General features: G+C 35.9%; 1 protein-coding gene across 1 annotated transcript in view; it reads left to right on the top strand.

Annotated features, from left to right (window-relative positions):
- The window catches only part of KCNH8 (potassium voltage-gated channel subfamily H member 8), a 201,371-nt gene that overhangs the window by 103,466 nt on the left and 77,638 nt on the right, over nucleotides 1-20,267 (top strand). The window contains 3 exon segments of the mRNA XM_075144513.1: nucleotides 11,494-11,651; nucleotides 13,819-13,860; nucleotides 17,372-17,579. Of these exon segments, the coding sequence (XP_075000614.1) occupies nucleotides 11,494-11,651; nucleotides 13,819-13,860; nucleotides 17,372-17,579 (408 nt within the window).

The following is a 20,267-nucleotide window of genomic DNA, read 5'->3' as shown; positions in this document are numbered from 1 at the left end:
AATCATGCTTCCATTTGAATAAATTATTCCTAGGAGATTTATTAGGAACATCTAGGTTTATAGCGGCAGTAGAATAGAAAAAATAAGAGTTTATATAGGGACAGAAAAATTGTTCTTCAAGCAGTATAGCACTAGTATTTCCTAAAAGCTCTCTGGCCAGATTCTAATACCATTATCCATATATAATTAAACAACATTGGCTCAAATAATCAGATAGATCAATGAGCTTGGACTTTGGGGAAAGTATTACTAGCTAAAGACAATCAATGTAAAATCACATAAAGGAAGATGAAAAAAATAAAAGAAATAAGAGAAGAGCCAGTTGTACCATCTAGAGAGGGAAGTGGTGTAGAAAACTGTCTGCTCTGAAAATCATTGGGGTTAATATACCTAAATCATCTAGGTTTCAAGCACAAGATTGAATTACTGTAGTCTAATAAGAAATCATGCATCACCCAATCCCCTGTTACTGCCTATATGTATACTACTTGCCCTAAAGGTGCAGGATTTTTCAACTTCATTTAGTTCACAGTAAAAGAGAGGTAAACTGAGTTGTATTACCTAGCATTTGCTGCAATCTAAAAGTGTGCCATGAGCAGTTATAGAATCATCTGACTAATCCTAAATTGTTATTCTGTGTAGCTTGATCATATGTCTAATGATCATATGTCTAATCCAGCAGGATTTATTTTAAAAAAACAAACCTAAAGAGAAAAAAAAAAATGTTGGCACAGGAAAATCAACTGTTTCAGGTAAAATAATCCTGTTTATGACTAAAGAGGTTCAGCTGGCTCCCAGATAATTTTTTACTTCTGGATTACCTCTTTTTTTCTTTTATTTTTCTTTAACAGAGATTAGAAAATGAGATTATACAAAACACGTATTGTGCTTTCAAAACTGGAAAAGGGGTATTATTCTGGAAAACATCGTAAGGATTAATAGGATAGTTTGGTGAATATCAGTTTATGGTTTTCACTCTTTTTATATCATTTAGGATTGCAACCTGCATTATGCACTCAGTAGAACCTCCATTTTTTAATATAATCTTTTTTTCCTTTGTTGAGCACCAGTTTAAATTGGTATTTTCATACCATTCACTGAGTGGATGTGTCTGTGTGTGAATGTGAGCATGACAGAAATCTAGAAAGGGATGGCTTGGTAAAGGGTGTGACATGTCCTACAGAGCTTTAATTCAAGAGAGGTCACCACACAGTTCCAAAACCCTATGGACTTGCTCAGAGTTCCCAGCTCATTTATGCCCAACTATGAAAGAAGTTGTCTTTTCATAGGAACTGAGCATTGCTAGGGATTTTCACACTGGAAGCTTGTGAAAAAGAAAATGGTCACCAGCGGGTGAGTACAAGCCATTAGAACACTCAAATAAGGAAAGGAATAAGTTAAAACTTTTCAGTTAGTTCACAGCATTGGTTTCAGAAATCTTGAATGAAAATATCACAAAACCATGTAGCCATGGTAACTGCAAACTTGGAAGACATTAGGGTAATATTAGTCCCAGCATTCTGATGTTTACTGCTGTGGATACTGTGTAAGAGCTTAATTGGAGCAAAATATATAAATAAATTAGGAACTGCAACTGCATACAGATTAACAATTTTTAATGTAGACACTTTCATAGCTGAAAAAATGGGGTTTGTTTTTGTACAAATTAATTTTCTTTAATCTTTCGGTGTAACTTCATAAAAGTTTTAGAGATATCACATTTCTTACAAGAATTTATTTCTTTTAAAAAGGAATGAGTGCCCATATCATACCAGTAGTGGAAATAATAGGCTGAGAAAATCCATGCAGATTGAGCTAGTTAGCCATGGGATCCAACTAGAAGATAAATCAAAGTCAAGGTATAAGTTTGGGGTTGATTGTATCAAAACTATGTAAATGGTGTTATGAGACTTGTCAGTCACTGTTTATTTTCTCTGCATGCATCTTAGGGACTTAGTGCCTAGCATGGCTCCTGGGTTGCCTTTTGTGGGGTTGGTAGGGGAAGGTGATCAGTCTGCAGGCTAGAAAGAAGGAGGAGCGGGACTGGAAAAGCAGAAAGGAACTGCATCAACAGGCCCGCGTGGTCAGAGGATGTGAGCAGCAGTAACCCGTGTTCGGACACAACAGTGGAGCAGTGCTGGGGGATGTAAGGTGAAAGCAGTAGGCATGTAAAAGAGAAGGTGAGGGGATGGGGAGGTAAGAGATTTGCCTAGGGAGACTAAGCAGAGCAGTCTTTCTGAGGGTGATTGACCATTGATTTGCAGTTGAATTTTTCTTAACATGAAGTGATTCTGCATGACCTGGGTGTGGAAATTAGAGCTGAAATAACTGAAGAAAAAGCTCTATTTAAACCTTTGAAGGTGAGGGAGGAAATGCATAGGTGATATGATTGCTTGTTCCAAACCTGTTGAAATTGGAGGTCTTGGGTTCTTCCTATTGAGTGCTGCCAGGTCAAGTTCACCTTTGTGTTTGAGAGCAGCAAAATTACATGCTGCTTTGTGGACTGACACACTTTGGTTTTGTTAAGCTCACCTGCACGGCAGTAAGTGGGGAAGGAGCAAAAGTCTGCAACGTGGGACAGGGCTGGCTTAAAGTACATGGGTGTTTGTTAACAAAACAGGTGTATCTATGTTAAAACACAGTAAAAATCTGTGGAAAAAAAGGCACCTTGTAGTTTATACATGATTTAAAGCCTTTCTTAAAGTCAGTGGGATAGTCTAGACTTTATCTTGAGCTTTAATTCACATGAACTCTGTCTAATTTTAACTGAAACTGAATTATCTAACTTGAAATAAGAACCCAGCATTTTTCCTAATGAAGTCAAGAATAGAGAAGCTTCACCCTTTCCTTCCTCTCTACATCAAGTATTATAATGTAAAGATGATACTTTAGATGTTCCAGCACAGAATGTAGTGAGTCAACCAATTTATCTGCTGTTACTCCTGCTTTAGTCTGAGGTAACTTTTAAATGACATTGCTCATGTTAGAGACAATATTTACATCCCCTGTTCCGCTTTCCTGAGCATGTGACATGATCTATGTACCTTGCAAGATCATTTAAAATGATGTTTTTCCAGCTTACATAGAAAAAATTCACAGTGAGTTAACCTGAGAATTTTTTTTCTGTAGTAATAATTTTATTATTAATCATTTGTTCATTACTGTTTGTGTTATGAGAACTGCTAAAACAGAAAAGAGATTGTAGTTCTTGCCCCAGTCTGAAACAAACATATCAAATACAGCTTTAAGGATGAAGCTTGCACAGGCTGAAGTTTGTTGTTAGAGCATACTAAAGATAATATATTCAAACATACCTCTTGCAGAAAACTTTTGACCCACTAATTGTCCAAAGATATTAAAGTCACATCATGTATGCTTTAACAATCAGCTCAGACATTAAAAGTCCCTCTTGCCTGGTTTACAGCTATAATCTGCAAAATTGTTGCCCTTTCTGCTGTAGAAAATGCTTAAAACCCACCTCATCTCAGTTGAACACATTTGGAACACAAATTCAGCACTAAAGAAAACCATTGGGTTTGATGCTGTGTAGTTGTCTGAAATCTCCAAAGCTTTACAATATGATGTTTGTGTTGAATTTCAAATTGTTCTTTGATAAGTTAGTGTCATTGGTAGGTAGAAACTAGTGCACTGTAAGATTCACAAACAATTTCTAACACATTAAATAATCCATGGGTCCTTTCAGAACAGATTATTGTACAGTTTTTTGATGTTTAACTACTCTTTCTTTCCTTAATTTGCTTACCATTCTAGTTGCTCAAAGTCTTAATGATAAGAAAACATTTATTTTAAAAAAGAAAAAAAAAAAAGGTTAATCTTCCACTTTTTAAACAGCAATCCCAAAAAGACTGTGGAACATATAAAAATAATAAAATCTCTCAGGAGAAGTGGCCATTTCTAAATTTGCATTAAAGATTTTGTTGTGCTTTTAGAATGTTCTTGCCTCGGGAGTTCTGTTTTGGGTTTTTTTTTTCCTTTATAGCTTTCTCAGTAAGTACTTTAGCACAGCAGTTAAGCTGTAAATACGGTTGCCCAGATGAAGAAACAGTTTATACCCAAGTATAGCTCCGAAAACTGTCAAGAAATAAAAGATGGATCACACTCACCTACCTCCCTCTGGATTTTTATCTAATGAGTTGGGCGCAGAAAGAAGCACTCACCATTTCCTATTCAGTTTTTTATATATAAATGTTATCTGAGGCTGTTGTCCTAAATTGCTTTGATAAGAAGGCAGAAAGGGGTGCTGTGCAGAAAAACCTCTAATCTCTTCAATCTTGAACAGTGAATTCCATATCCACATTGATAAGCCTTTGGTGTACTGGATGGCTTAGGGGAATTTAAAGCAAGCAGTTATCTCCTTTTCTGTTAAAGCTTTAGTCATTTCACAAATGATAATATGCAATAAGTAAGCAAATCCTTTTTCTAACTCTGATAACTACACACTGGAGGTTTCTGAGACAAATGAGAAGGAGAAGTTTCAAAATACTAATGATGTAAATATCCTTGTCTTTCTTTCTTACCTATATCAAGCAAATCTACATGAAGTAGTTATGTATGTGGCTGGTGCTACCATACTGATCTGTAGATGTGAAAAGTAACCAACTAACTACCACTCTAACTACTCTACTACTAAGCACCTGTAGAGCTGAACTGACCCCCTTGCTCATTAGGAACCATATGAAATCATGCTAATTTCACATCTTAATTGTATTACTGAAAATTTCAGAACATTTTTGTAGCTTTAAGAATTCAGGGCCAGCTGAGATGACTTGGTGACCTAATCTAAAATTTTTATATCTCCTATTTTATTTATATGTTCTGTTCAGCCTGAGGATTTTGTTGAATGAAAACAGCAGTTCTTACAGCATGAACCAATTATAACCTGCAAGACCTCAGTCCATGGAACTAGATAGGCTCAGATATGTGTCTAGGTCACTTTGTGTTAAGGCTTTGCACTAAATCTTGAAAATTTTGATTAACACTGCGAAAACAACAGGAACTCCCCCAGAGATTTCGTTAATTTAGGAGACTCAACTCCAATGGGTAGAAGGGAGGGAATGGCAGAGGTCAAACTGTCAGAAATACCATAGATCCACTACTAGCACAGTATGGGTTAACTAGGATATGCCAAATGATCCTAGCAGACTGCCTAGCTTCAAACTGCAGAAGGCAGCATAAAACATTTCTGTCAGTGAAACCTGGAAAGTAATTATTTTCCAGACCCAGATCTGGCATTAGAACTGGGCATTTGATCAAAATGCATCCTAAAGAAAACTTTTCTGATAACTCAAAGGAATAATCCAACATGATCTTCTCTCTGTGCTGAGTCTCTTTGCCCTCAGTAGTGTATCAGGGGAGGAAAAAATTGCTTCCTGGCTTCTTGAGTATAATGGTTGACAGGCTTGAAGATAAGACCTTACTTTACCCAGTCTTAGTCTAGACTACCTAAAGAACATGCAGGGAGAAATGAAAATGAATCTTTTTTCCCCCCAAAGCTATGAAATTAAGGGAAAAACAGAGTAACTCAATGCTGCAAAGGATGATCCCAACAGTCAAACCTGCCTTTCTTCTCCCTAGCAGATTTACATATATACATTTACCTCATGTACATAAGTTACGTGAGTCCATGTATATAAGTGTTGTTTGCTTGCATGTAACTTAGACATCTTTAGTATGACATTGTGTTATACCGTATGAGCATTTAACCTGAATCCAAATGATGCAAGTTCATCACCTCATTTGCTAAGCCACATTTGATTTCCAAAATGTATTTACCTAATGCCTGCCCAGTGTATCCTGTTTTGCCTAATTAGCTTATCAGTGGATGAAAACAAGTAAAAGTCAGTTCCTCTGTTCCGGAGCTGAGTAAACCAAGAAAGTTGAATATATAACATCATGTAAAATGAAGACCAGGTAGTTTTTTGTAATTCTTCTCTTTATCCTTTCATTTTTCTTGAGGTGTGGCTGCTAGAGTTGTATGGCTGTAGTTGTTTCACCAAAGGCATGAACTGTTTTCTATTCACAGATTTTGCCACAGCTTTGTACTAAGCTCATACTGACACTATTAGCTATTAGAAGTCTGTTTTGGTGTCATTATTTTCCAAGCCAGAATCTCCCATTCTACAGATATCTTTTTCCTTCTTGAGTCTTAGATATGTTTTGCCTATTATATGGAGATATTTGACCCATTTTATGTTTGGATTTGGATTGGCCACAGTCATCCATCTTCTTTGTTAAAAACTACCATATCACTGTGAACTTAATCAGCCAAGATGAATCCTCTAGAAACAGTTTTGTTTATAAACAAACCCATAGTAACAACATTTTGAAACAGCAGAAAAACAGGTTCAGCTTTTGTTTTGTGTGTCTCATATGCTGGTTAATGCAGGCCTTCAAATTACGATGATACAGGATGAAATAACTTGAGCACATTTAAGTATTCTGCAGCAATCAACTAGTTTGGTAGCTGTATCAAAAAGACATAATTTTCTTAGCAAAAGACAGTGTGTTGATTTCAAACCCTCCATGAACTTATGGCATTAATTATACTTTAAAATGTATTGCTATTACTACACATTTAACACATATGCCAGAATTATCTGCTTTTCTTGTGATTAGCAAATCTATTGTTTTCTGGATCATTACTTTTAGTGGTTCCCCCCACCCGCCCCCAAATTATTAAAATTATTGTGGCAAATTCCATTTCCTTGGCATTTCTCCAATTTTCTGAGATTTTATTAGAGGTTAATACTAGTGATTCAGAAAGTGGCTCTCAGGAAGTTCCACTTAGAATATTAGGTGGAATTTTGTCTTCAAAAATCTCCTTGAAATGTCTAATGCCTCCTTTGTTGTATGATAAGCTTCTCTACCATCTACAGCATCATTTAGAGTGATAAATCTTCCTACTTCATTCCAAAACCAGAGTTTTAGTTTTCTTCTTTTTAGAAAGTAAGAGACAAGTGGACTATAATATTCTATACATGTCTTCAGTTTTGTTAGTCATTTAAACTTAATTACATTTTGTTCTCACTTCCAAACTTGTAATTTTGATAGTCACTGATCTTTTCTGCATTTCACTTACGTTTTCTCTGTTATTTTGTATCTTACAATTTTGTGAGGGTTTTTGTTTGTTTGTTTTGGATTTTTTTTAACTAGGAAGGCTTATTGTTTTTCCTTAATGTTCTGAATGTTAATTCATGCTTAAAATTTGTTCCAAATATATATGTTGATATATGCACTTTAAAAAAGTTTCTTTTACGCTTCCAAGTGCACATCTTAGATTATGTCATATTTTCAGTGTCAACGTATGATAAGATCATGTTTTCCAGATCTAAAACAGTAACTGATTTTTAGTCAAAAATAACTTTTTTTCCTGTCATTAAAATAGATCACCACACTAATTTATCCCAATTTACAGAACATCTAATCCCATGTTAGGTAGTTATTATTTTTTCAAAACTTTTAGGAATTTTTATTACTAAGCTTATAGAAAACCAGTATATATCTGAAACTGAAAGCAACTATGATGCTGTGTTTATCATGCTCCACAATATGAATAGAGGATATTTTTCAGTAACTGCCTCTCTTTTTGTGGGCATAAGTTGTCCTTGCAAAAAAGCATACATTCATTGGTTTTGCCTGTTTCACTGCCAAAGTAGAACAGCCATAAAAGTGAAAGACAGGATGAAATATAGCTGAAAAATCATTTCTGCTATCCACATTGAGGAACTTGAAAATAGTACATGAAATACCAAAATGTTTTAGAACTGGAGCTATTAACATTTATTTGTTATGAAATTGTAACAGAATTATCCTTTCTTTAAGGGTGAGGAATATGTATGTGAAAAATATCCATATGGCAATGAAATTCATTAAATGTGCATTTGTCTTACTACATGTTAAATGAAAGTCTAATTAATATTTTATAGAAGCTGATCTATCATAGAAGTGCTTCTCTGATTATGTTACAAAAACTTTAAGAAAAACTCTAGGGAAATGAAACTTAGAAACTTGGTTGGGGGTTTTTCAGTTAAGAGGAAAAAAAAATCAAGCGTGTATAATGAAACATGACTGGTTTATAGCAGCTATGAATTTCATCACATCCTTTTGTAGTTCAGAGCATCATATAACATAATATAAACGCAGAAAATGAGTATCTCAATGCAAATCTGAGTAGAATTAAACAAGATGGTAAAATTGACACTTTTGTAAAATATTGTATCAGTGTTTGGCAATGCTTTAGCAAACATTCTTATACCTTGTGCCCCACAAATGTAGAGATCTTTAGCTCCAATTCTTCATAGCTTCTATCATTACAATGTGCAAGCAGCACAGCAAACATGAAGGAAAGCATCTCTACAAGTACACTAAAGGAAAGAAAGTTTGATATTGCTGTTCTTAAGATGGAAATGCTGTCGTGGATACTGAGTGACTGCAACAGATCTCCTCCTCAAATCTAGATAAGAGTTAGTAATTTTTCTGAGTGTCAGCTACTCCATTATATTTAAAATGAAGCATAAGCAACTGGGTAAAGTTAGGAGGTGGATGGATTTAATTTTCAAACTCCTTTGCAAGAACAATAGTGTGAATTCTGTTGTAGGAATTCAACAGTAATTTCTGTATGGATTGTGTGGCTGCTCTATTTGAATATCTGTGTTCATAAGGCATGAAAAAGAAGTTGTTATAAAATACTGGATCTGCCTGGTCCAAACGTAGACAATGTTAGCCCTAAGCATTTGAGTCCGGTAGGTACCATTCTCCAATGTTATCCTGGTATAGTGGGAGTCAACCAATTTCCATTTTTAATGTTTTTTTGGTACCAAAATATTCTAAAATAAAATTCTGGAAGTGAAAAATTGTTTTAATATAGACTAGTGGCAATCCATACCCTCTCAATGAGGAAACCTTTTCCATTGAGCTTTTATAATATGTCAGATTGTTTTATATCAAGTTGATTTACTCAGTTAAAATGAACCTGGTCAGACACCTTTTCTCTCACTCTGCTTTACAGGGCTCTCCTTTACTGTAAGTCTATGTGTTGGCTGTTCTCATTATACTAACAACATTGTTGAAAAGTGTCATTTCCAAATGACTTCTTAATTCAGAAGTAATGGCACAGAAGAAAAAACTACAATAAAAAAGAGAGAAAACATGGGAAAAGGTGAAAAACAATGTCCTTGATAAATAGGAAAATTCAGAAAAGGCAAAAAATAACTAACAACCAGAACCTAATAAAATCTGGCTCATTTAAAGAGAGCTGCATAAATGTTTACTTATTCCATTTTCAGTGTATATGTTCTATGTAAGCATAAGGTTTTGATTTTAAAATTTTTTATTTTCAAATAAATCATAGGGAAAAAAATCTTTTAATGTTCATTTTTGCATTCAGCTGTCTAGGTTGTACAAAAGCTTGCAAATGGGATGAAGCTCACCTGCTACTCTTTTTATGGCTCTAGTGGTAGCAATGTTTTATGTGTCATATCCTGGAAAATCTATCCTTTGATTTTGCATTTGAGGAGAGTCTGTTTGTTCATACATGTTGGTCTTTGCAGACATTTCACATACACTGAATGAAAAATGCAGGATAAAACATATATCAGAAATTAGACATTTATTCTTATGTGTGTATAGCAGGAAGAAATGTTCTCAGGCCCCAGAAACTGCCTACAAAACCAAGCGTAGATGAATCTACTACTCCTACTAGTAATCCTACTACTACCTACTTTTCAGTTCTAACTTGATTTGCATTAAAACCAAGTTACAATACCAGTACTGCTGGTGTTCATTATGTTTTAATTACGCAGAGACAAAAGTTGAGGTGTGCTTAATTTTTGGGACTTCATAGCTTGTTTTTTTCCCAGGAATGTGCTGAATTGGAGCAGGTTTACATAGAACACAAGAAACTAGCTGTGAGGAAAGGAAATATCTGCATCCAAATAGAAAACAAATCCCTTGAATAGACTGAAACTATGAAATACGTATATTCTGTGTTTATTTCTATTTGCAAGGCAGACATCATCTTCCTATACCTTCACCCTGCTGGTGGACAAGAGGCTGAATTTCACTTGTAGATGCTTCCGTTTGGCATTTCTACCTCCCCTCCCCCAGGGGCTGTAAGAAACATCTGTTTGGGCAGCAAACACTTCCAAAACATCTGCATGCTCCATGCTGTATATGGTGCGGAGCCAGCCCCCAGCACCTGCTGCTGCCATCTCCCTACAAGAGCAGTGTGTAGAAGAGGCAGCTGAAGGCATATCTTCTTGTGCATCACCTAGCAGAAAGGAGTCAGTGCTGCCATTGCTGCTATAGACAGAGGCAGAGGGCACAGGGAATGCAGTTCCCTCCTTGTAACACTTAATAATAGGCTACCTAGATTACAAATAACAGAGTTGACTAGTCTATTACACACTGGACTAGCATCTAGAAAGCTGCCTCTCGTAACTTGGACATTAAAGAAAGTCCACTGGCTTTCAAGCTGCCAAGACTATCACCCTGCAGTTGTTATTTTTTAATGAAAAAAAAGTCAATCACACTCTGAATGCCTTCCTAATGCTTGGAATCACTTCTTTCTCTTTTATGAGATTGTTTTCAACATGAGGCATTAGAATTTGCAAGGCAGCAAGCAAATTATCTTGCAGTAAAACACCAGCCTTGATGGTTGGCTGTGCTCTTTTCTGACACTGTAGAAGTTATACAAGTAGTTCTCACTAATGTTGGTAGAAACTGGGTGCATAGCTCGAGGGCAGATTATAGTCTTTTCTTGTAGGACATGAAAATAATTGAGACTCTGTTGTCAAGACCTGAGCTTTTCTTTGAGTGTTAATATGTTTTGGCAAGACATGTCAAAACTATATCTCATACTGAAAGACACTCATCCTGTAATGTTAGATAGGAACATGCAAAATGCACAAGCCACCAAGCAATTCATATCTCCACCATAGCCCACAAGCCATTTTTTTCAAGTGAGTTCAGCACTTTTCTGTTGATAAACAAGTGGTTATCCTTGAGGCTGACATTTGTTCCCTGTGCTGACAGTTATCACTAAAAGAAAGTTTCAATTACATCTTTTAATAAAGTAATTAATGATTTTTTATCTCCAAAGAAACATAAATAGGTTTTATGTAAAACAATCATACCCTCATTTTTCATTAAGAAAAATACTGTACCAATATTTAGTACTGTTAAATAGCAATGTGAGTTGTTTTTTTTTTAATTCAAGCTCCTTTTGAAATCAGTGAGTTTTAAATGTTTTAAACATTCTTTTTACTACTTACAAAGAAAACTTTGTGCATCAATTGGTTTAACTCTCTGTATGTGGATCTCTTACCACTATACTTTATTTGTTTCTGTATTAGATTCTTCATCTGGTTTTTGCCATGCATAAGAGAAACAATCAGTGTTATGGTGGATTCCTGGTGTTATCCCCAGGAATCAAGAAATCACTGTCTCTGATTCTGTTCATTCTTTGTCAAGCAGATATTATTTTAAATTTCCGAACAACGTATGTCAGCAAGTCTGGCCAAGTTATATTTGAAGCAAGATCTATTTGTATCCACTACGTGACTACCTGGTTTATCATTGATTTAATTGCTGCACTTCCTTTTGATCTTCTTTATGCTTTCAACGTCACTGTGGTAAGTACTAACCTGACTTTTTTAATTGTTCTTTTTTCAAGAGGGGGTTGTTGGGGTTCTTTTTCCAGATCTGGAGACTAAAACTGAATGGACTAAAATACCTTCGTGTCTTTTTCAGCTTTGTAGTGTATTTTCACATTGGATGCTGAAGGAAGGAATACAACGTAATTGTACATGTTGATTAAAAGAATTACAAGATTGGGTGTCAAAGTAGCCATTCATTATCACGAAAGACACATATGTACCATCTTTTTTTAATTCAATTTTCCTTACTTTGTAAACAGTCGCACCTATGTTAGCTTCATTTTTACTTACTGTACTTAAATACATGTCCCTGTGGCTTTTGCTTTCTTATGCTGCATAAGTTCAATTAATTTTTCAAGACTCATAAATTGTTATTGTGGTAAAGTAAATCATTGCTATGGTCAGTATGGTCAGCATTCTTCACTCAGCCGGGAATCTTCTTTCTCTTTACTTCTGTATTCTAGTGCAAAAACTACAGCATGATCACCATTTTTGTGTGTTCTGATATCTATTACTTAAAATTGTCATTAACTTTGGCTTTGGTTTCAACTCATCTTTTTTAGGAATATAATGACAAAATGCTTAAGCCACTTTGAAAAATGTGTGGGCCTAATTTTTGGTGGTGTCACAATCATGATGTGTTACATTTGTATTGGTTTACTTATGCTAAAATAAAGATTTTTCTTTTGATAACCCTATTAGATTTAATAGAGTAAGAATCTACCAAGCAAAAAAACAACCAACAAAACAAAAAAACCCAAAAACTCCCAAACACTTCCTCCCCCTCCAAAACAGAAAATTTAATTTTGGAAAAAAATGTTGGCAGAGATTTCTCAATTTTGTGGATTTTTCACATAAGAGACTTAGGCTTTTAAGCTGTCCACTTTCTGATTCCCAAAATTTTGATCTTTTGTGAACAGATGCACTCAATCTCATTTCCATTAAATGTGAGTTACAGACAGGTACATAGATGATAGGGTAGACACATATCAGAAAAAAACGTAGAAAAACACTAGTCAGGAAGCCTCCCACGTAAGGTATCCTCTTTGCTTTTATCATTTAGTTCTATTTCCTTCGATGATCTCTCTTCTCACTCCATTTGTTAATTAAGAACCATCAATCTGATGCTAGTGCAGTAGCTTTTAAAACCAGACAGTAAATAGTTCCACATTCTTCAATCACTGTTTTTTTTATAACCAGTGAGTAATCTATTTAAATACACTACTATCTCAGTTTATCCCTCACATTGAAACCAAATAGCCAGCATAACTGTGTTGCTCTAATTTCCATTAAGAATTTTTCATTGAATGAACCAGGTCTGATATTTTCCTTCAAGGAGAAAATTAAAAACAAAATTGATCTTGTTTTCTTTTTTTTGTTTCATTGGGAAGACTGATATGCTTTTCATACTGAATTCTGGAAAAGAAAGTATTATCCAATTATTATTTTTAGAGTTAAAATGTCACAACATTAAAAATGCTACTATAATATGATTAATACACATCTCCTGTCTGTTGTATTTTAAAGCTTTTTTCCCCTAATAAGATCACTAATATGGTGACTAAGAATATCCAGGGACATTGAAATGTCCCTCTGTTAGTAGGGATCCTTAATGAGATAATTAATGATAGATTAAGTCCTATCACTAAGCCCCAAGTAGTAAGCGATATATAGCCATGTTGATCTCATAATTAATATTGACTGACAGGCATAGCTCCCTGCATGCTCCAAGAGTTAAATACCTTGTTAAAAGTTTTTGCAAGGTCCAATCTGTTTCCTTCATTTGCTTTGGCCTGACTTTGGTAGCTAGCTGCTATATGGTAAAGACTACTACATAGTAGAAAGTCAAGGGCCAAACCTCTCTTCTCTCTGGTAACTGAGAGAAAGTCCGGAATCTGGGAGTCTGAATCCTGCGTTCACCCCAGCAAACTTGGTCTTTTTGTTCCCTATATGATTCCTCAAAGGGAATAAAGTGCCTTACTATATCATATTTCCTATCGTGGCAACCCTTGGCAACTGTTAATATAATCCTCAAGAGAACAATGACTATCAGCTGTTTCAAGAGCGGGGGGAGGTGTTAATCACATTCCACTGTTTTCAGACTTTATGATTTAATAAGCCATTTCCTCATGTCTGTTCTCAGATTTTCACTCCATCGACTTTCAGGTGTTGACTCAACAGAACGGTGAGAAGGGGCATCAGGGAGCATCTCACTCCTTTGCTGTTCAGGCCCTAGCACAAAGGCCAAACCTTTAGGGATGCTCTAAATTCCGCAAGCGATAGGTATAGTGTCATGCATACCTATGTATGTATGGCAAATAAATGTCATCCTCCAGTTGGAGATTTGTGGAGTTAGAGTGCGTGAAAAAGCTGTGAAGTCTCTCATCACCCTTGGAGATCTTTCGAAAGAAAAAAAGTGAAACTGTATGAGTTGGCTCGACTGCCTTTACACCTCACATGGTTTCTGCCCTACCACTAAATGAGTGACTCTTTGGAGGCCTGAGACCTCAAGCACATTCCTGACTAACCTCAGTGCCTGCTGAGACCCCAGCTCTTTCCATTCTTGTATTCATCTGACATAAAGGATCCCTTAATCTGTGGAAATACGGTGTGAAATGCTGCCCAAGTAAAAAACAGGCCATTGAGCAGCAGTTATAATGATTGAGTTTGCTACTCTCTGAGTAACTATTGGTGGTTATAGAGCAAGAGTATCATTTTTTAAGGAAAACCAACTAACCAAGCAGACAAAAAGGATTAAAGATCCCTGACACTAGTTATTTCTTAAAATGTATCATGTTTCCTTATTAATTCCTTTTTGCCATAGAAGATGATTCTTCCAAGCAGAGAATTTAATCACTAGTTTGTAGCAACTTTATTTCTCAGTACTTCTCAGTACTATGCTATGATTTAGTTTGTGTTAGTTTTAGATAAAATTCTGTCTCTGTCATTTTGACAGAAAAAGGTTAACTCAGCTAGTCTAAAATGATTAACCAAATGGAAAACTGAGATGGTTTTATATCTCTGGGCAAAGCAAAATCTACGCAGGCACAAGTATGAGTGCTGACTCCTCATTTTGTCTTTCTAAATTTGTGACATAGAAAAGAAAGCTGCATTGGCAGCTTTGACCTGATGGCATTTCAGGTCTTCCAATGACAGATTAGACACAATACAAGAAGAGTGTTTGGCATGACTAATGAGAAAATTCAGTGTAATTACATATGATTAATTACATCTGTGTTCAAATTTATGCAGAAATTATTTTGAAATGAGGTGGTCTTTAGGCCTTAAAATGAAACATGTCTCTGCATTAAAAAGAATATTATGAAATATGATTTGCTGTTTTTATATCTATCAGTGTTCTCTAACTTAATAAAAATGGTCAGAATTTAGTCACAAGTGATAACTGGCAGGGTACACTTATTACTATAACAGCCCTTTTGAAATTTCTTATTTGTAAGACTCTAATAAAAAAACAATTTCACCTAAGTTATCATTATTTGGTTGTGATGTGGTAGAACATAGGCACCCATGTAAATATGAAGGCTCCAATGTGAAGGCCATTGCACATATACAATCATATATAGAATCATTATATATATATTTATATATTACTACAACACCTTGAAGAGTCAGTCATGAATAGGGACCCCTTTATGTTAAGAGTGCAACAGAACCATGTTTGGTTCAAACAAGCTGATGAGAGAGAAGAAAAGGAGGCTTTGGGAAATGAATTACCACAGAAAAAGAGGCAGTTGGTATAGTGGCATGGCATTCAATTACAATAATTATATTTTAATAGTTATATGATTGTATTAATACAAACATGGCAATTCCTTCAAATATTTTGCAGCCTTCTGCCCCAGACTTGCAGATATTCTTGTGCTTAAGGCCACAGACATAACTAATTTCCCTGACATTGTAGATGACATAAGATGGATAAAAGTGCAAGAAGAGAAGACCCTGTAATTTTGTGTGCTCTAATGCCAGATCTTATTCCTGACAGCAATGAACTTTAAAGTATTTGTAAAAAGTGTCATGTTTTTGTTGATTTTCTTTTTTCCCCTGTTATGTACATGAGAAAAAATGTAAACGTTCTTGAGAAAAAAGAGTTAAATAATGGGCAGTAAATACTGCATGAAGAAGCTCTAATTACTTATGCACTATCAAAACTGTAGTAGCAAAAAAAAAGAATGTTTGTAGATTTATTATTTTCTTTTTTACAGGTTTCCCACTGACTTAATTCCTGAGACTGGAATAAAATCAATGAATTTTTAAGTCTTCATCAATAAATCTAAAATACCCCATGTTACAGAATTCATCAGTCAGCCTAGACCTAGCTGTTAGTGAATACGCACGTATAAAATTAAGATTTCAGATTATTAGTTTGGTAACAGAAACAGAAAGGCTTAGCTTCAGGTTATTCTGGATTAGCAAAAGCAAAAGGATGTTGATCAAGCTGTGCTTTTAGCCTTTTTTTTCAGAGAGCACATTACTGTGCTCTGGGAAGGCTGTGGGAAGACATGTCAAGTTTGATGTTATTTTTCCAGCTGATGCATGTATCGTGTATCAGCCAGGTACCTAGTAGGCATTAATCCTAATGTCTCATTCATGAAGGGGAAAAAAAACTTACTGTTAATGAAAATTATGCCTATTTAATCTTCAAAAAAATAAATTAAAAATATTTGGGATCCTAATCTGCATATTGTTTGCTAACTCTACCCAAGAGCTAAAACATGAGCCAAGTATATTATGTGCGAAACTCGGAGCTGTGCACACTCTGGTGTGGATGTACGTTGGAGCATGCTCTGGAGGGGATGGGGTCATCCAGAGATTGCTCGCTTTGTACATTGCTGCATCTCCTCTGGGGCCAGAGTCTATATACTTCATAAACTGATGTACACTTAGGGTGCTGAGCAGATTAGGTGCTGTTTTTGCTACATACACTTGAAAGGAAATAATATTTTAGGTAAGGAATATAAGAAGTAGCATTAGAAGTTTTAATACAAGGTTTTTTGGACTCCAGCTTAGTACAGAGCAGTAAAATGTGCCCAGGCCCCTGAACACAGGTTTAAATCTGAAGAACAAATCTGAGTCTCCACTCACTTCTCTGCTTCTTTTTTCTGCAAAATATCTGCTATATGTTATTGCCTTTTCCAGGCTTAATTCTTAAGCTGGTTTCATCTCACACGTAGTTGAGTTAGGCCTACTGTTTGGCTGTTAGCAGAACCTGAAAATCATCGTATGCTTATGCATTATACGATAAGAGGTTTGTTTTGTGGTTTCATATTGGAATCAAATTAACTTTGGTCAGTTTGACAATTGTGTTTCTCTTCTAGAGCAGGGAAGGATCCATTTTTGCACAAACACAAGTTTTTAAGTTAAATCTGAAAGAAGACTTTGCATGAAAAAAGACAAAACAAAAGATCTCCCAGTATTTCAAGATTGTTTGGTTTAAATCAGAAATAGTAAACATGTATGTACACAGCAAAAGTAAACACTTTTTTTTAACCATCTTCTTTGCTATTCTCTGCTGTCTTATGATTTAGTCTAAGCATAACATGCAGCTATGTAACTGAATGAAGAGTGGACAAAACTTCATAGAGCTTTAGAAGATAGAGTTTCCTTTAATCGAAACAAGAGAACTGTGTGATAGAAGTCAACTGCTCACAAGCTGTTTTCTCTCCCTGTTCTCCTAGGTTTCCCTTGTCCACCTGCTAAAGACAGTGCGGTTGCTACGCCTCTTGCGTCTCCTTCAGAAGCTGGATCGTTACTCCCAGCACAGCACAATTGTTCTCACACTTCTCATGTCCATGTTTGCCTTGCTTGCTCACTGGATGGCCTGCATTTGGTATGTTATAGGGAAAAGGGAGATGGAACAGAATAACCCCCTTACCTGGGACATAGGTAAGTTTTCCTTTCCACCATATAGATATATATGTACCCATGTGTGTGTATATGCATCTCTACGTATGTAAATACATAAAAACACGTTTAAATCGTTCAACATTTCCTTTTTTCTTTAACCTTATACAATTATTTAGTGTTGTTTGTAGAGAAAAGGAAGAGATTGGTGCTCTGAATTTTAGGTCAATCTGAAAAAGAGGGTTAAAATGAAAAAAAAATGGGAAAAGTAGAAAACAATGAGATTTTTAAGAGTGATACAATATTTGGGAAATTGAGGATCTGGATAGAAAAGGGCTAGACGGACTGCAGGAAAGTAGATGAGAAAGTTCATCCTCTTTTTGCAAATTAGGCAAATTCTTCAACAGAGGCACTCCCTCAAGTGTGCTGATTATTCTTTACTATACATTGAAACAGATAGGCCCTGAAATGCCTTCAAGTTAAAAACTCCCTTTGGAAATATTGCTTACCCGGTTTGCAGGCTTTGCTCTTTTGCACAGCAGACGAGGTGTTTATCAGTGGAGAGATGGTTTTGGAATGCTCAATTTGATCCAAAGTAAGTTTCTACCCCAGCTTTCATTCTGATTTCATTGAGTGTTCTAGATTGACTCTTTAGATTTTAAGGTTTCCTTTTTTTTTTAAAGGTTTATTATTATTTCTAAGGATTGTATCCATGTGTGATGGTACATTGGTGAAACAATATACCTTGTATAGGAGCCTGGCATCATCAGGTGCTTGTATGCTGCTGAAGGTGTATTACCTGCTAGTGGAACAGCTGATACTCCACATCTTCCCGGTTGGGTCATTCTGGCTTTACTGTGGAGGTGCATTTCTTCTGCTCTCTTTCTCAGATGCCATATCAATATCAAGCATTCCTTTTCTTTCTGGTTCCTTGTGTTCTATCTTTTTAATTCTGCTTGTATTTACCTTTAGCCTAAGTCTACTATTCAATGTGTTCATTGAATCAGGAGAGGAAACAAGGCCAGCAATAAAATTAGCCAGAAGGAGGAAACCCTGCTAGTTTTCTTTATGCTATCTTTAGTTAGATACTAAAGACACTATTAAAAAGCATATGAGTAATTTAGAATATATAAATTATCTGTGAGAGGAAAAGAATGCACAGGTGTCTCTTTCATAAACAAAGAGTATTTAATGGTGAGACAGAGTTTCCCAACAGGAAAAATATTTGGTGGGGGGAATGATCCAAACACCTGTGACCAAAGGCTCAATGACATGCATTTAAACTGCAGTGTGCCCTATTCTTATCTCCTTTAGTTTCTTTCTTCTCTCTTAACCCCATTAAATATCATCTAATAACAATAAGTCTGAAAGAAAAATGACAAGTATGTTAAAGGTGCCTGACCTCAGATGAGGTGAGGATGCTGGGTCAGGAAGAGGAAAAGAAGAAAAGAAAGTCCAATAAATACATCTCTCCATTTTGTCCATAGGTTACTGAAAGCTTTGTGGAGTCTTTTTATTCTTCTAGTTGGTTGTTTATTTCTCTTTTCCTTTGTAAACCAGGTCTGTGACCTGCTGCTGAAATCCTCATAGAGTGCAAACCTCTCAAAGAAAAGACTACAGCTGTAGGGGGGCACATACAAAGAAAGCCCACTGTGCACAAATCAATCAAATACTGCTAACAGAAAAACAAATCCAGGTAATAATAATAATAATAATAACAACAAAAAGAAGACTCTCTCTGGCAGGACGTAGCTATGAAGACACGTTGTCAGCTTATGTAGGCCACAAAATGATAGCTGATTTCAAAGCATGCATTGCAGTCCCAATGATGAGGATGATTGCTCCCCCAGTGGGGCTGCTGGCAGCACTCCCCATGCAGCCTGTCCCTCTCCCTTTTCCCTGAGCTGAGGCCACATTCAGGAAATTCTCCTCGTATCTCCTGGGGCTCTTGGCATTTATTGCTACGAGAACGTTAACTTTCATCCCCCAGTTTTGTCCTCTCTTGGGCAAGGGCAGTAATAAGCAAATGTCCCAACAATCTCATTAGAACCAATCCCAGTTTAACTGGAACAGAGCCATTTCACAGAAGTCCCATTTGCATCTCAGTGAAGAGTGTTGTATCTGGGTTATCACACACTGATCATCTTCTAGTGGGCTTCCTAGGCGGAACTGCTCCTTAACTGCCTCTCACCACTGGCTCATGTCAACGTGAGACTTGGTGACCTTCCCTGGAGAGCTGCAGGCAACGCACCTCCCCGTTGGATGGACCAAGGCACTTCTTAGTGGTGTGTACTCTTAGGCTTTAGCCTCCTACCTGGCAAAAGGGTTTCACTGTTCACCTAACAGCCTGACTTTATTTTAGTTTTTTTCCAAAAGTGTGTTTTTGCATTTTTGTCTGGAAAGCTGTTCTACTACCTTCACAGATAGTCTCTAAAATATTTAAATGCTATAAAAGTATAATAAAAATTATACTGCAATGACTCCTGCAGAGCTCCTACAGATATTAGCTCTGTATCTGTCAGAATGGTTATTCCTAAAGTTCTCTCTAGCACTAAGTTAAATATTTTATGACTCTAAGGATTTGTTTGGGGTTTTTTGTTTGGTTTTTTTTTTTAAAGGAAATTGTTTTAAAAGTATTAGAAATTGGTTTTAAAAAAAAAGAGCTCAGAAAACGCCAAATCCCTGGCATAAAGCCATTATTTTGCAAAGACCACTTCAGCGCTGATAAAA

The sequence above is a fragment of the Calonectris borealis genome, chromosome 2, assembly GCF_964195595.1.
Source record: "Calonectris borealis chromosome 2, bCalBor7.hap1.2, whole genome shotgun sequence".
Lineage (NCBI taxonomy): Eukaryota > Metazoa > Chordata > Aves > Procellariiformes > Procellariidae > Calonectris > Calonectris borealis.
Note: the sequence above shows the minus strand (reverse complement) of the source record. Positions and strands in the feature narration are given on the sequence as shown.